Source organism: Caloenas nicobarica, chromosome 2 (assembly GCF_036013445.1).
Source record: "Caloenas nicobarica isolate bCalNic1 chromosome 2, bCalNic1.hap1, whole genome shotgun sequence".
Lineage (NCBI taxonomy): Eukaryota > Metazoa > Chordata > Aves > Columbiformes > Columbidae > Caloenas > Caloenas nicobarica.
In genome coordinates, this window is record NC_088246.1 from 100328984 (window position 1) to 100344320 (window position 15337).

A 15337-nucleotide genomic window follows, 5' to 3' on the forward strand; every position below is an offset into this window, starting at 1 on the left:
GGATGTCCTAAAGCTGAAAAATGTGACTGACACTGTTAAAAACAGAGTGACTTCAGACATTTCCCTTCTGGTTTGTAGTAGAGGTGGTGGTAGTTATCGTGCAGTTGGTTCCTCTGATATTTGCTTTTGCTGTATTCCTTTGCAGGTTCTTGGGTCTGCAGTCATCACAAGTTACTTTAAAGTTGTCCACTCTGATTTCTACACATCCTCAATCTACTGAGAATAGATTTAAGTACCTCTGAGGTGTGAATACAAATGAATCCAAATATTTCACATTTTATTTTTGCAGCCGGACCCTGCAGGCAGAGATATCTCCATCCGACCCATCTTGGAGCACTGTGAAAACACTCACATGACAATTTGGCTTGGGATTGTCTACGCTTATAAAGGGCTGCTGATGGTAAGCATAGCTCGTTCTGCACAACACTGATTGCAAGCTGATATTTGCTTTTTTTTTTTGCTTTCCTGGTAGCTGGGAGTTAGTTAAATCTTCCTTGAATACATATTTTATAATAGGACCTGTTCTAAAGTTCATTAGGTGGTAGTATGTGGATATATGAACACATAAAATAAGCAAGACACTAACAGAACTTAAACTGAACACTACAGATATACCACAAACCAAGAAATTCAATAGTGAAAGGATGGGTCTATGAATGAGACAGGTGGCACTAGGGTATTCTAGATGTTTGCCTCTGAGTCGCAAACCTCCTTCAGGAACAGCTGCAGAAGCAAGTTGAATTCAGAGCCTGAATCAAAGTAACCCTTTTGTTGAGGCCCAGCTCCAGAAAAAGATTTTATTTATAAAATGGACATTAGGAAGAAGGAATCCTAAACCTTGACAGTCAAAAAAAAAAAAAAAAAAGGCAAACAAAACTGTAAAGGTGACTATTAGTGATTAAAAGCTCCTAAGCCCCGAGGTTTTAAAAACATGCAATTTTGACAGCACTGACCAGCTGGACACCTATCTTGAGCTGAGCCCCATCTGGATCCTAAACCTAGATAAATATTATTTTACACTGCCCACAGGGTTCAGTCTGTTCTGTGTGTTTGTAGCACGCCTGTTCGTCAGGACACCCGTGAAGGGCTGGGCCAGTTGGTGCTGCTGCCCCGGGGGAAGCCGGGGAGAGGGACCTGCTGGTGCCTGGAGGACACGTCTTCCCTCTCTACAGCGAATGACTGCTCTGCTGGGCTGCAGAGCCCTGCTGCTTTTCTCAGGCTGAAAGATATTTAAATATGCAATACAAAGTTCAACAGGAAGGGATGAGAGCTTCTTTTTTTTTTTTTTTTTTTTCAATTCTAAGTAGTCAGTAGCTTTGTGGTCCTACTGGTCTGCTGGGGAGTGCCTGCAGCAGAGAAGGGAGTAGCACCAAGTCTCTCTGGTTCCTCGGTGCAAGTTCTGATCCTGGAGCTACTAGCCAAAAGGAAGTTTCCCCACCTTCCTGTTTAAAAAAGAAGTAGCAACTTTAAGGTGTAGGTGCCTATTTTCTGGACAATGTCCAAGCAGGCTGTGAAACCAAGAGCTAAGACATACTCAATCCTCCCAAAGGGATCAGGAATTAGGAGAGATTCCATAACTCAGCATTTTTTACTGGGCAGCTCTGACTGTCTCTGGATTCACAGTAACCTCAACATATAGCACAGCATTGAGGGATTTTTGTTTTGAAGGCGAGGACACCACAAGTCAGGAGCCATGACTACTGACCAGCACCGGGGCCACAGTTTGACCGTAAGATTTAACTGTCCATTGGCATAAAACATCATGCAAAAACACAGCACTTGACCCAAAACTGTACCAGTACATTGTATGTGGATCATCTTTGCACACTGAATGAACTAGTCCAGCTCAAAAGAGATCACCTCAAATAAAGGGAACAAAGGCTCCTTCGGGCTGTCAAAGCCCTGGTACCATAGCAGGGCCTGTCTGCAAGTCCCCATGTGGAGCTGGGAGCTTCTGAAATTCCTACTTACATTTCTTTGTTTGATTCTTCCTAATGTGCATAGTGCCGGTTTCTGATTTTGTCTCTTTTTTTAAGCCAAATCTTCCAAAGAGACACAGCTAAACTGGAAAGCATAGCTTTAGTACCCAATTGTTGACAAGGTATTTAACTTTATTGCAATATTTGTGATGGTTTGTATACATTAGATCATTTCTTCATCTTAATGGATGAAGTTCTTAATTTTTCATTCCTTGTCTAGTATATTAATTTATTACTGGTTTCACATATCTGCCAATAAATTCCTGCTCTTCACTTAGGAGAGTATTTTTTACATTGCGTATTTCATTTTACAAGATTTTTCTTAGATAATTTGTTAAAAGGAACAATGTTCTCTATACTTTTGTTACTTTCCAATCTCCTTGTATAGAAATTTTGAAGAGTTCATTTTGTGTTCTCCCAGATAGAATTTGCCAGTGTTCCTTATACAAGTACTTAAGACATTTTTCTCTGTGGTTCTGTTTGAAAAGTAAACAAGTAAATGTTTGGTTCACTTAGTGCTGTGTAAATCAACAAATCAAATTAAAATTCCTTTAAAAATACTGAAGGATTGAAACAAATAGTGGCATAATTTTGCAAAAATAACTTCAAAAATGTTTTCAGTAAAAATCTATGATTTGTTATTGAAGAGGGAAAATAACATTATATATTTTAAAAATACATTCTCAGGTAATTTTCTTTGAAGTTTCTTTCAAGTTTGAGTTGTGCTCAACAATAATCAAACCGCATTGGTTCTCACTAGTCCTTTGCCCTGGTTTGGTTTGTTGGCATGTATGTTGGACTGTTTTTGATAAGATATGTGACTCAGCTTGTTTAAGTTTGCAAATGCCATTTGGCATTACTCACTATGCTTATTTCAGGCATGAAGTGTTTCATAACCACCAGTGAAATATACACTTTTTATTACTCCAGTGCCCTTTTATCACGGTGGCACACACAAATCCCTATGAAAAAGGAAGATATTTTTCTGAATCACTTAAATAATGGGTATGGTGCATTATATGAGGACAACAGGATTGATGCATTTTATCTCATCGTGAAAGATGTTTCTGTACACCACACATACTTTGCCCTAAGAACAAAAACTAGAACCTCGCATATTACTGTATCATTTTATAAAGGATTATCTAATATGAAATTGTGCAGTTTGTAATAATAAAATACTTATCTGTAATTTAACATACTTTATACTAAAGAGCTAGTACTGCTAATTACAGTACTGTGCAATAATTAAAGTTTAATGGCTTAAGGATTTACTCAGATCAAGATTATTTACAATGACTTCTTGCTGTCTCAAAATGAGAATACAAAAAAAATGAGTTAACCTTAAAAAGTACTTTTCTTTTTTGGCTTGAAGATGTAGAGCAATACTGATCATTCTGATTACTTAACTGCACTGATGCAGTGAATAAATCACTCAGGCTAGGGCAGAGCACAGGAGGGCAGAGAAGGCAAAGCAAGGCAAAATAAAGGAAGGCATTACTCGCCAGGATGCGAGTATATTAAAGTAAGCAAACAGTAAAAGTGGGATTCACGATTCTTCCATTGCCTGTGAAGGGGTGTGAGGAAATGCGTCCTAACTGCACGAAGGCTTCCCAGTTATTGGACTCACACTCCTCAGGATTGGTGACCAGAGAATAACAGGAAGACAGCCATCCTAAATCTTGCCTTTGTATTGTGTTGTACTGATCTTCTTGGTGACCTTGGCCAAGTCCCACCATACATATGGGACTCAGTTTAATTTCCCTTCTCAGGTTCAGCTCCTAAAAGGCTACATACAAGCTCAAGGTCTGTCTGTGTGTATGTGGTTACCATTAGTTGCAGTATGTCTAGCTTTTGATTTCTGATGATGTAGACATGGTTGAAAAGTACGTTTATTTTATATATTCCAAAGGATGATAGAAATCACATTATCTTAACTTGCCAGTGATGCAATATTAGTGAGTGTACCAATATCTTTCCAAGCCGTACAAATTATTTTTCTGATCTCAGCCAGAACACCATCAGCTTCAGGATGGACTGGACTCTTCTAGGGCACTTTGCTTAGTAACCACACACACTAGACTTGTCTACAGTTTTATTCCCCTCTTCCTGGTAATGCATTTAATTAACAATAGACTCAAGATGCACTTACGTTGGAAGTTTCATTGTGTTGCTGGTGTATTATTTCAGTTACCTATTCTTAATCTACTGAGAAACAGGCTTTCAAAGCCAAGGTATATTTTCAGTTTGGCTGTTGCTCTGCATATCAACTCCTACTTTTACCATGTAAGTGTTAATTAAGAGGTTTTTAAGCTATAACTAATATTACTGACCACTTCCGATACACAGTTTTTAACAGATCGTCCTTATCTAACCTTGCTAAGGATGAAAACATCAGTATTTTGTGGTGAAAATAGGAAAAACTGATGCATATACATCATGGGACTTGTGAAAGGTTACTAAGAATAAGAAATCTAATTCCTTCTGATGATTCATATTCCAGCATTCTACTTTGGTCACTATACTTGACATACTGCACAGCACAGCTCTATAATGGATTTATGGAACCAAAGAAACTATTATTTCAAGTAAAATATATCTTTGGTGTAATGTTCAATCTTAATTCCAAGTTTGAGAGAATTCCTTTTCTTCCTGAGGCTCTCTAATCACCAAGCTGAATTTGTCTAGCTCTGACTTCCAAACCTTGAACCTTGGTGGGTCTTGCATATATGTTATCTGTCTTTCTCTGAAATGACCTGATGCTTTTACTCCTAGGCAAACTGCCCTCAGTTTGGCCAAATTTCTGTGACTTTTCTAAAAATCTTGTTGCTTTATAAAAATGACATCTCTTAATTTTCTACCATTGTCCACCTTTGCTGCCTCTGCATCATTTTCAGCCATGATGTTGTAGCCTCCTTCAAGTCAAAATTACAAATAAGGGACAGCATTACGTTAGGAATTTTTGGAAACCTATCCTTTTTTTCAGTAGCTTCTCATTAATAGTTACGCACTGAGATCTGTCACCTAGATTATGATCAGTTTAAATTTGTTGTATTGATTTTGTAACACACCGTTTTAAAATCACAATACCGAGTTAAGACAAATGCTACTGAGAAATCCAAGTAAGCTGCATAAATGTGGTTGTCTTTAGTCAGTCTTGCAATCTCATTGAAAGAAATAATAGCATGTTGAATTATATCACTATCTTTTTTTTTTTTGTCATTTATTGCTTGAGTTCATGTATCTGCCATTTCATTAATTTGCTTAGGATAGAAATTACCTTAATAGCTCTGTAATTACTGAAGATGTTCCACTTCCTCTTTTCCCATATGGCCTCTTTATATCTTAAATGGAGCTTTGCCAGAATTCCAATATCAACAATCAAGTCCGGCAGTCCAGACAGCTTCTAAATCAATTCCTAACACTCCGGCATGCAAGTTACCGCATCTGGTTACACCACCTTGTCTTGACAGAACTTTCAAGAGGTCTCTTACTGCTGGAATAAGCTGCATTTCACTGTTTTGGCAAGATGTGAATGCATTGTTCAATCTCTATGTAAATATAGGACAAAAATATTCATTAAGCATAGCTTATAATGCATCATTACTATCAAATTCGTCATCTTCCAAGGAATGAATCATTATTAGGATTCCTTTTTCTCCACATACATTTTTAGAAATCTTTACGAATTCTGTTAATGCTGCCAGCCATTCATTTTCTACTAAATATTTAACTTCCCTTTCCACTATCTGTATTTTAGAATTTTAATTCATAATCATTATTATGAATATCCTCTTTTAAACCTTTGTTACATTCTGTCTAGTTTTCAGGCAATTTTATTGCTTGTTTATTTTAAATTCCACAACAACCCAAATAATTTTTAAGGTAAGGAAAGCTTCTTTGCATTTATGAAGTTTAGAGCAGATTGTTTACAGCAATACCCGAACATCTTTCAGTGACTGTTTGTAAACATCCCGGTTGCTTTCCCTGCTCCCTTCTCTGATAGTTCCCTTCGCTTTGATGGCTGATCTACAAACATTACTTTTCCAATGTTTTCATGCAGTTGGAAGTAGATTTGCAAAAAGAAGTTAGGTACCAGGGTTTGGCGTTTGGGCTGCAGTCCGTGCCCAGTGGCGCAGTGTTCAGTCAGCACTTGGTGCTCTTGCCTTGCTGGGCAGGAGGGAAGAGCAGCTTGGCCAGAGTACGTGGACCTCCCAAGCCTGAGATGCATCTTCTCTGAACTCCAGCAGAGGCTGATTGTGTGACAGGCACCAGAAAGCAAACAGCCAGCCAGAGGCCAGGCAGCCCTCAGTGCGCACAGAAGCAGGAACTTGGGTGCTAACAGCATTCAGGCACCTACAGGTGATACTGAGGGATGGCCTGACCGCCCTTGCTGGATGCTGGATGCAGCTTCTCACGACCACTTCAGGTGCTTAAGGCCTCTCTGTACATCAGACCCAGGAGCTGTGGTGTGCAACCTGCACTCCTCATTTTCACCATTTCACTGTATTTACTCAATGTAGACTGGATATAGATACTTTCTTTGTCATTCCTAGGAAAGTGAAGCGGTGGAGCAGGTTGCCCAGAGAGGCTGATCAGCATCCATCCTTGGAAGGTTTCAAGAGCAGACTGGATAAAGCTATGAGCAGCCTGGTCTGACCTCACAGCTGAGCCTGCTTTTTGAGCAGAAGGTTGCACTAGGTGATCTCCTCAAATCCCTCCTGATTATCTTATGACAGTGTATCAACAATATGTCGATTCTTAATCAATCTCTGTATCAAATTAATGATTTTTATGTGTAGAAAAATTGAATAGTCTCCAGACTATGTTAAAATTCCTAATTATTTTCTGAAAATACCTTTGATTTTTAAGACATTTACTTGCATTCTTTCCTAATTCTGTTCATGATTGAGAAGAGTACTCAGAAGAAGGGACTGCTGCCTTCTCAATTAATTTGCATGATTCCAACTCATATTTATGGTGGGTTTAGCACCAACCCATCTGTCCCATCTTACAAACATTAGATAGGAAGATAGTTAAGATTTATGGTGGAGGAAGGTAGTTTGTAGTGGTACCAGATATTTCTTATATCTTTAACAAAACATTGACGGTTTTTTAACATCCAAAACATAAGTTACCATATGGTTTTGTAGGATAAATTTTTCCCTATTATGACCATAAACTTCAGATATATTCTTGAAATACTGCAGATATTGCAGTATTCCCTTACATGTCTCTTTTTATGTAGCAGAAATAGATTTAAACTGTACCACACACTTGTTATTATCAGAGATGTTTGATTGTTTTACAGTATTGTGATTGTCTGTGGAAACCTTACGCCAGAGACAATGTAAAGCTATTCCAAATGGATATTTCACTAATAACCAGTTGCAAATTTGTTTCAACTTTGTTACTATAATGTGTTTCATGACTAAGTAGGATTTTCACAGAAGAAAGTCAGACACAGTCTCAATAGAAAGAAGGGAAAATATTTTATTAACCTGTTGATTTGGGAGGCTGGAGTATAATGTGGAAAATTGTATCTGGATGCATGTTAGTGTCCATTTGCGCAGCTGCTCTTCCATCTTGCCCTGGACAGGACCATACAAAGTACCCTGCAGCATAAAAGACTTTGCCAAGACCTTCACAAAGAAAGCCCATCAACTGAACAGCTAAATGCCATATCTTGCAATTTAAAAAATATTCAACTATTGTCCTACCGCTCAATAGAAATATTAAGCTTCCCTTTAGGACTGTCTATCCAGAGCACCTCTGTGAAAATGAACTAAATTCAGAGCAGACTCATGCCGGAACAGGGGAGTGAGTGATGGTTTAATATCGGATTTTACTTACTGTGAAGGTAGGAGATCTACAAGGGTATAGTTTGTCTTTCAGTTTGTTAACCTTGGTGTGCTGGCTTCCTGAAAACTGCTCAGTAGTTTTTACACCTCAATTCTCCGTGAAAACCTGAAAATCAAAATGCATCTTTTTTCTTTTTTAGTTTTGAAAATTTTCATTGAAAAAATCTGCAGCCGTTTCACTGAGATTAAAATGTGCCTAGATGTGTGATGATCTGGATTTAATGAATGAACACGCATAGGAAAACCCACAACTCCAGCATCATGGTTACTTCAGACTGAGAGGTATTCACAGGCCAGAGTCCAGAACTGCCTTTATTTTAAAGGACAGCAGGAGAGGAAATCTCCCAGTACTCTAGCCAGAAAAGACAAAAAAAAAAAAAAAAAAAAAAAAGCCATCTGTAAAATCTCTGAAGTAAAAGCTTACTTTTGTTCTTTCATGCAGCACAGCAGGGCTGTGATCCACAAGTGAGCTCACTAAGTGCTACTACAATACGGTAATTAGCTGCAGAGCTGCAGCCTAGTCCAATACATAATCTTTCCAAAACCATACCCTCTGGTTATTGGCAAGCATGACTTCTGACAAGATTGGAGGCTTTTCCTCTGTGTTTTCTTTTCTCCTGTCTGATATCCTCAGTGTAATTCTCTTTATCTTTCTTTCCTAATACTGCTTTTAACCCATGTTCAAAGTATAAGCAGATATGACTTTGAAATGAAACATATAGACAAAATAGTTAAGGGCAGTCCAGGGCAAGGGGGGAATAAGGGAGTATAAATAATTTCCTGCCTGTCATCTGCCAGTCTATGCAGTCCAATAGCAAATAAGACACTTGATTGTATTAATATATGTCGTGGATCTGTAAGCAATCGTTACTGTGTTTAGCAGGAATTCTGGCGAACAAAATTTAAAAGTAGCTAACTAGCAGAGTTTTGAAAAACAGTGTTAAATGTTTTCTAATACTTCAGCTAAAACACTTTTATTATATTCCCAGCTATCGCTATTTAGTCAGTATAAGATCTTTAAAAATCGAAGTTTGCCTGTTAAACTCTGTAAACACAAATATTGTATTCTTCATAGTCCTGCTGTTCCTCTAAGACTTTAGTATAGATTTCTCTAAGTGACCAGAATTCTATCTTCAGTCACAGTGGTATAATTCTGTTGTCTTCAGATACTGTTTTCCTCTGATTTATTCAATGATTGTCTCACAGGCTATTAGGTGCACTGACAACACAGTCTAAATCCACCATATCAACTGCTACAAAGATAATACTCTAAATCAATGTAGTGTCAAATGGAAGCTGCCTACCTTGAAACAAAAGATGAAACAAATCAGTCTTGCCTGTATTGCCCATATCTTCAGGGAAAGCCCAAAATAACATTTTATGACACTTCTACATCAGGAAAATGTGTATTTAGTAGACCAAAATGGGACAAGGCTTTAAGTTAGTGACTAATGATGTAGGAAGCCTTCCTAGTTGCACTCTCAATGTGTCTTTGGTTGAGATCTCTAAAGGGACTTTAATTAGACCATTAGACCCGACAGTAGACTATTGTGCTCCTTAAGTTTTAGATAACTGCTTTCTATAGGGGAATGCATAGCCCTGAGATATTCAATCTCCTTCTGTGATGCACGGGATCCATCAGGAGCCTCGAGACGGGAACTGCAACAGCCAGCAAGCAAGTTGGTATAAAACAGTGGGGACAGACATGTCCTACCCCTCTCCAAATCTAGCACATTAGCACTGCTAAGAGCTGCCTGCCTCCATCCCCTTGTTTGTGCACGCCTTCTCTAAACACTGTTTAATCAAAATTCTCAGCAGAGATCAGAACTGACATCCCACGCAAGTGCCCAAGTAATTAAGGCAGTCAGTCTCATTACATAAAATCTGAAAGCTCTGAAAGAAGTTCGAGATCTCCTTCTGAAGACAGCCTCTAGTCTGGGGCTAGGGAGCACTACTCAGGCAAGATTTGGAATTGTGCCGGCTTGTCCAAACATGAAGCTGGTCATCACCAGCATCGTTGTCTTCAATGAAGATGGCTGACACTGTATTTTGTGGGAGGCCCAAGCCAGTAGACACGACCTAAGAAGCCTTTACCAGCTTGAGCCCTCTGGGAGAAATAGGAGGAGAGACAGCTGCATTGCAAATCCCAGCAGGAGGCCTTAAATATCAAATAGTGCTTAAATTGCATGACAGTCTCAAGACTGGGGTACCCCCAAGCATAATGAGAAGCGTGATTTACATAGCTGGGGAAGATTAATGTTTAAAGTTTAGATACCAGGAGTAAAGAACAGATGAACTGGGTTACTGAGAGTCCGTGTTTTTAACTGGAGATCATAGGTTTCATATTCAGAACTTGTCAAGGAATCCTCTGGACCTTTCACTGACAACATTTGCATCCCATTCCTCAACCAAGCCATTTTAGGGATTTTCAGGATTTTTGCAGTCATAAAAGCGAATCTTTAATTTGTGCAGATTGGCTGAGCCTCAGGAAGGGTGACAGTAAGAAGGGGAGATGAAGGGAAAGCAAAGTGTCATGTTCCCTCAGGAAGGCTCTCCTCTCAGGAGGAGAAATCTTATCAACTTTATGGAGCCCTTTAGGTACCTGTACCAGGCAAACAAGGAGCGCCTCTGGAATCACCATTGTGGCAGCAGGCTGTAGAAAACTCTCAGCTTTTACCCATGTTTGAGGCTCAGAGATGAGCTGTGACTTCTAGAAAAGAAGAGCTCTCTTCCTGAGGCAAGCATTTTACCCAAAATACCAATAAAAACTAAAAACAACGCTCTCAAATTTATAGTGCATCATTCTGAGGAAACCCACTCCTGCAAGAACCTCTTGCTTTCTTTAGTTGTCATATAAATATATATCTTCCTTTCATCTGGAAGATACTTAACCATTTTCCATGCTGTTCTCAATTATAAATGAGAATGGGCCAAACCATAATCCCTACAACACTGTTCAAATGATCTTTTTCCATTATAATTGATATTTTAGATCACTAACTGCCTCAGCTATAAATTCATGCCTATTATTTGTAATAAGTGCTCGCCTCATTTAAGTGTGTTGGCCATATTCCCAGAATAATGCTTTTGGAAGGGAATCCGTTCATGTTAGGAGAAGTGGGGGAGAGTGAGGGATGACCCAAAACCCTAAATATCTCATTAATAATTAATTGTAGCAGCAGAAGATAGAAATCGTCTCCGTAGTTAATCGAGGTCTCCTCCCTTTAAAAACATGATATAGACACACACACACACAGGAGGTTTCCTTCTACCCCTCAAAACAGCCCAGCCCAGCCCAACCTATTTGGCAGTTCAGGGGCTGGCAAGGTGTAAATTTGCAGCACAGCTGAGCTGCTCGGCAACAAGAGTGCAGGGAATGCAGAACAGGCAACAGCTGAGGCGGTGGCGTGTTTGGGAGGAACATGTTTGTACCCTGAATAAAGGTTTCACCTGTGTATGTCTTCAGTGCAGCCAGGTCAATACGCTGGACAATCTGCTTCTGCAGAGCCTGTGAAGGAGTCTGTACATTCCCTGCTCCACCTGTGCGCAGTGCCAGACCCAAAACCAGAGGGGTGCTGCCTGCACGCTTCCTTATTGGAAGCATCATCTTGGTTACCTGAAGGGCTCTACAAAATGTATTAAGGGATGAGCTGCTTCTCTGGCACAAAGCTACCCAGCTCGATAAACAGCTTACCCACCTCAGCTACACTACTCGAGTGGCTGGGAGACCCCTCTCTCCTCCAGGTAGCTGTCTACATTGACCTCGACCCCTCAAGAGCAGCCCCCTCCCATGGGGGGAGCATCTCCCTTATGAGGAAAGGCTGAGGGAGCTGGGGCTCTTTAGCTTGGAGAAGAGGAGACTGAGGGGTGACCTCATCAATGTTTATAAATATATAAAGGGTGGGTGTCACGAGGATGGAGCCAGGCTCTTCTCGGTGACAACCAACAGTAAGACAAGGGGTAATGGGTTCAAGCTGGAACACAAGAGGTTCCACTTAAATGTGAGAAGAAACTTCTTCTCAGTGAGGGTGACGGAACACTGGAACAGGCTGCCCAGGGGGGTTGTGGAGTCTCTTTCTCTGGAGACATTCAAAACCCGCCTGGACGCCTTCCTGTGTAACCTCACCTAGGTGTTCCTGCTCTGGCAGGGGGATTGGACTAGATGATCTTTCGAGGTCCCTTCCAATCCCTAACATTCTGTGATTCTGTGATTCTGTGATTCTCCTGCAGCAGCCACTACTTTTCTTCCTGCACTTCTTAGGCTGCTGGGAAGGGCAGGGGAAGAGGCAAAGGACCTAGATGAGGTATGGGCTCTAGTCCTACAAGAAGCAAAACAGAAGAGGTAGGCCTGTGACAAGGAGGCGAGTGAGTGCCCTGGAGAGCACCATGTCCTGCAGCAGTATGTGGAGGGGGTAGGGTGGGGGCGGTGCTGAGGAAGACTTGGGTAAGGATTGCAAGGGCAACTGCTGGTGCCGTTCCTGTGAAGGGCCACCCCCACCTACATGTCTTTACTCAGATTGTGATGGCAGCACTGGAAAACAGGTGAGCAGGAATCTCCCCCGGACCCGGCAGCACCTCCAGCCTGCCACACTCCATGGGCTGAGAGTAGATGCCTAATCCGCCAAAGCCCTCCAGCTGGCTCTGCTCATGAACATGTGGCAGGGAAACATAAGTGCTGTAGGCAAGAGAATGAAATAAGCCAGCAGACAAGCTCAGCAACGGGCGGGCAGGGCTGATATTTCAGCAGTAAATCCTGGCCTGAAGTGCCTGGGTGAGTAGGTAGGTGGCTGCAGCCTGCTAGTGTCTGTGGGAGTGCAAAGCAGCTGAGTCACAAATGGCTGGGTTTGTTGCCATTGTTAGTTGATGTAAAAAACTAAGTAAGTAATCAAGGAAATTTGCAGTTAATAGTGCCCAGTTGTTACTACAGTTGAAAGCACGTAAGGGCACAACTGAGTTTGTACAACAAACATAAATCTGTCACTTCCCAACTATCTTGTGCTTGACTGGCAACCAGACAGTGTTCTTCTAGTCCAGGTGATTTTTTTTTATTATTGTTTTAAAATGATTTTTCACACAGGAAAAAAAGCAGAAGGTAAATTTTTACTAGGCAACTGCAGTTAATCCCCAAATGGCATAATCATAGACCTCTAATTTCCTGGATTACCTCACTGATCACAGTTGTATAAAGGAGAATATTATCTTCATGATATGGCAGTGGACAAATGTGATGGTCTGGGAGAAAGGGTACCAAGGTCAATGGCAGAGCACCTTTTCTCTTTCTCCTTCTTGTCTGTCCCTGCAGCGTGGTCAGAAAAAGCTAGAAAACACATAAACCATGTCTTGAGTCTTAGTGATGGTTCCTCTCTCTGTGCTTTCCTTCCCTCCAATACCATCTGGTATCTGCCATTCTTCCCATGGCACCATACACTCTTACTGGGCTTTGCCTAGGCCATAAACTGGATTATATATTTACAATGTTTTGAGTTCATTTATGGTTTTGCTGCATTGCTAGAATTTCTCTGAGGAATGCAAAAGAAATAAAATAATCGTTTGCTATAGTTCATGTTGTAGAAGAATCTAATTAAATTTCAAGGCATGAGGATGGCTTACTTACACTGAAGACTTTACCCAGTAAATTGCAAGAGCATATTGCAAATAGCAAAGGGGCTAAAACTTAAAAATACACCAAAGAAAAAAAAAGCCACTAGAATGTTGAAGCCCAAAATCATTAGACAACTGCAATTGAAAGGCCATTACTAACTCCCACTATAATAAAATACATTGTAATCGCAGTCTGAACAACTAGGGTGACACTTTCTACATGGTATATTTGACTCCCATGAGACACATCTTGGCACTGCTGTTTATTAATGCAGGTGATAATCATACAATGAATGACTGGATTGTATAAGAGTATACTGAGAACAGCTGCTAAAAATAGCTAAAAGAACAACACACATTTTATCTTTACTGGAATCCTTGAAAACAAACAGGAAGGACTGTCTTTAAAAATTACTAAAAGTATAAAATACTTTTATAAAGTATAAGTATAAAATAGTTATTCAGAGAAATTCGTTCCCATCACAACTAATTCCAAGTTTCATATTTTTCTTGTGAAAATGAGAATCTGTCCTAGTGAGCAAAACAAATCACATAGGTTAATTAGATATTGGGTAAAAGGTAGGTGTGTATCTCTGTATTGTAATATCACCTATATTTGTCTAGTTAGAAAACATACCAGTTTTAAATTAGTGCTTTTTCTGGATGTCTGCCAATTCCTCTTATAATATTTTTTTTCTTCCTTTACTATTTCAGTTATTCGGGTGTTTCCTAGCCTGGGAGACACGAAATGTCAGCATTCCTGCTTTGAATGATAGCAAGTACATCGGAATGAGTGTATACAACGTGGGGATAATGTGCATTATTGGTGCTGCTGTTTCATTCCTTACTCGGGACCAACCCAATGTGCAGTTCTGCATCGTTGCTTTAGTCATAATATTCTGCAGCACCATTACTCTCTGCCTTGTGTTTGTACCTAAGGTAGGTGAATTTGTTTAGCATGGGTCTGGATTTTTTTCCTCCTGTTTTGTAATTATGATATAATATGTGAAAGTTCATTGCTTTTTCAAGTACATGGATGTGTGTAAATCCTAAATCAAGCCCATCTATAGTTTCTTGTCTCTGGATCTTGAGAGGAAGAACAAAGCTTCATGAGATTCTGGAGAAAATGGAATATGCAAAGTTACAGAAGTGTGAATTCATGCATTTCTAATTACTATATTTTTACTGAATCTGTGACTGGGGAAACAAAAGTCGTTTTCTGTAATTTATATGGAACAGTCTCCATTTCCAACTTTTAGGAACATTTTTGAAAGGGTGATAAGTATGGATTCAGGAGGGGAAGGTCCAGTTGTCTATGCTGCCATGTTTCTTACGTACCCTAAGCAAGATAATCAGGATCTCTGCTTCTCTACCTACAAAACAGTAACACCTTCTTAGTTCACCAGCATGCTGTAAGGTCAACTGTGTTGAAACCTCTAAGGTATTCAAGTATGGTGTTACGACAGGCTTTATCGGTACATCAGAGGAAAACTGTATGTACGCTGAAAATGCTGACACTGAAGATATATTTGCTAATGGATATATTAATGGACTGAGTGAAGCACAGACTGGGAGGCATATGCTTTCATCTCGTTTTCCTCTTTTGGGCTCTGAGAATGTGCTTGTTGTGCATTTTTGGAAGAACTGAGAAGACACCCACAGAGGGCTGAAACTTGATGATTTCAGTTGCAGAGTTAAGCTTTAGGCCTGAGCATGACAGATCTTGAATGAAGGGAAAACTGGTTTCTGCATAAGCTTACTTTAGCAAAGACTCAAGTTCTGGAGAATGTATTTGACATTTTGAAGTAAAATGTATAATTGTATTCATTTTAAGTGACTTGCATAAACATAGCTTATCATCCCAAATTGGATGCATATGCAGTTGAATGTCTGAAA

The 15337-nt window shown here is 39.9% G+C and overlaps 1 protein-coding gene across 1 annotated transcript in view; it reads left to right on the forward strand.

Moving 5' to 3' along the window:
- GABBR2 (gamma-aminobutyric acid type B receptor subunit 2) overlaps nt 1–15337 on the forward strand; it is a 495928-nt gene that overhangs the window by 456101 nt on the left and 24490 nt on the right. Inside the window, exons 14-15 of the mRNA XM_065629246.1 lie at nt 290–400; nt 14156–14380. Coding sequence (XP_065485318.1) covers nt 290–400; nt 14156–14380 — 336 coding nt within the window. The remainder of the gene's footprint in view (nt 1–289; nt 401–14155; nt 14381–15337) is intronic.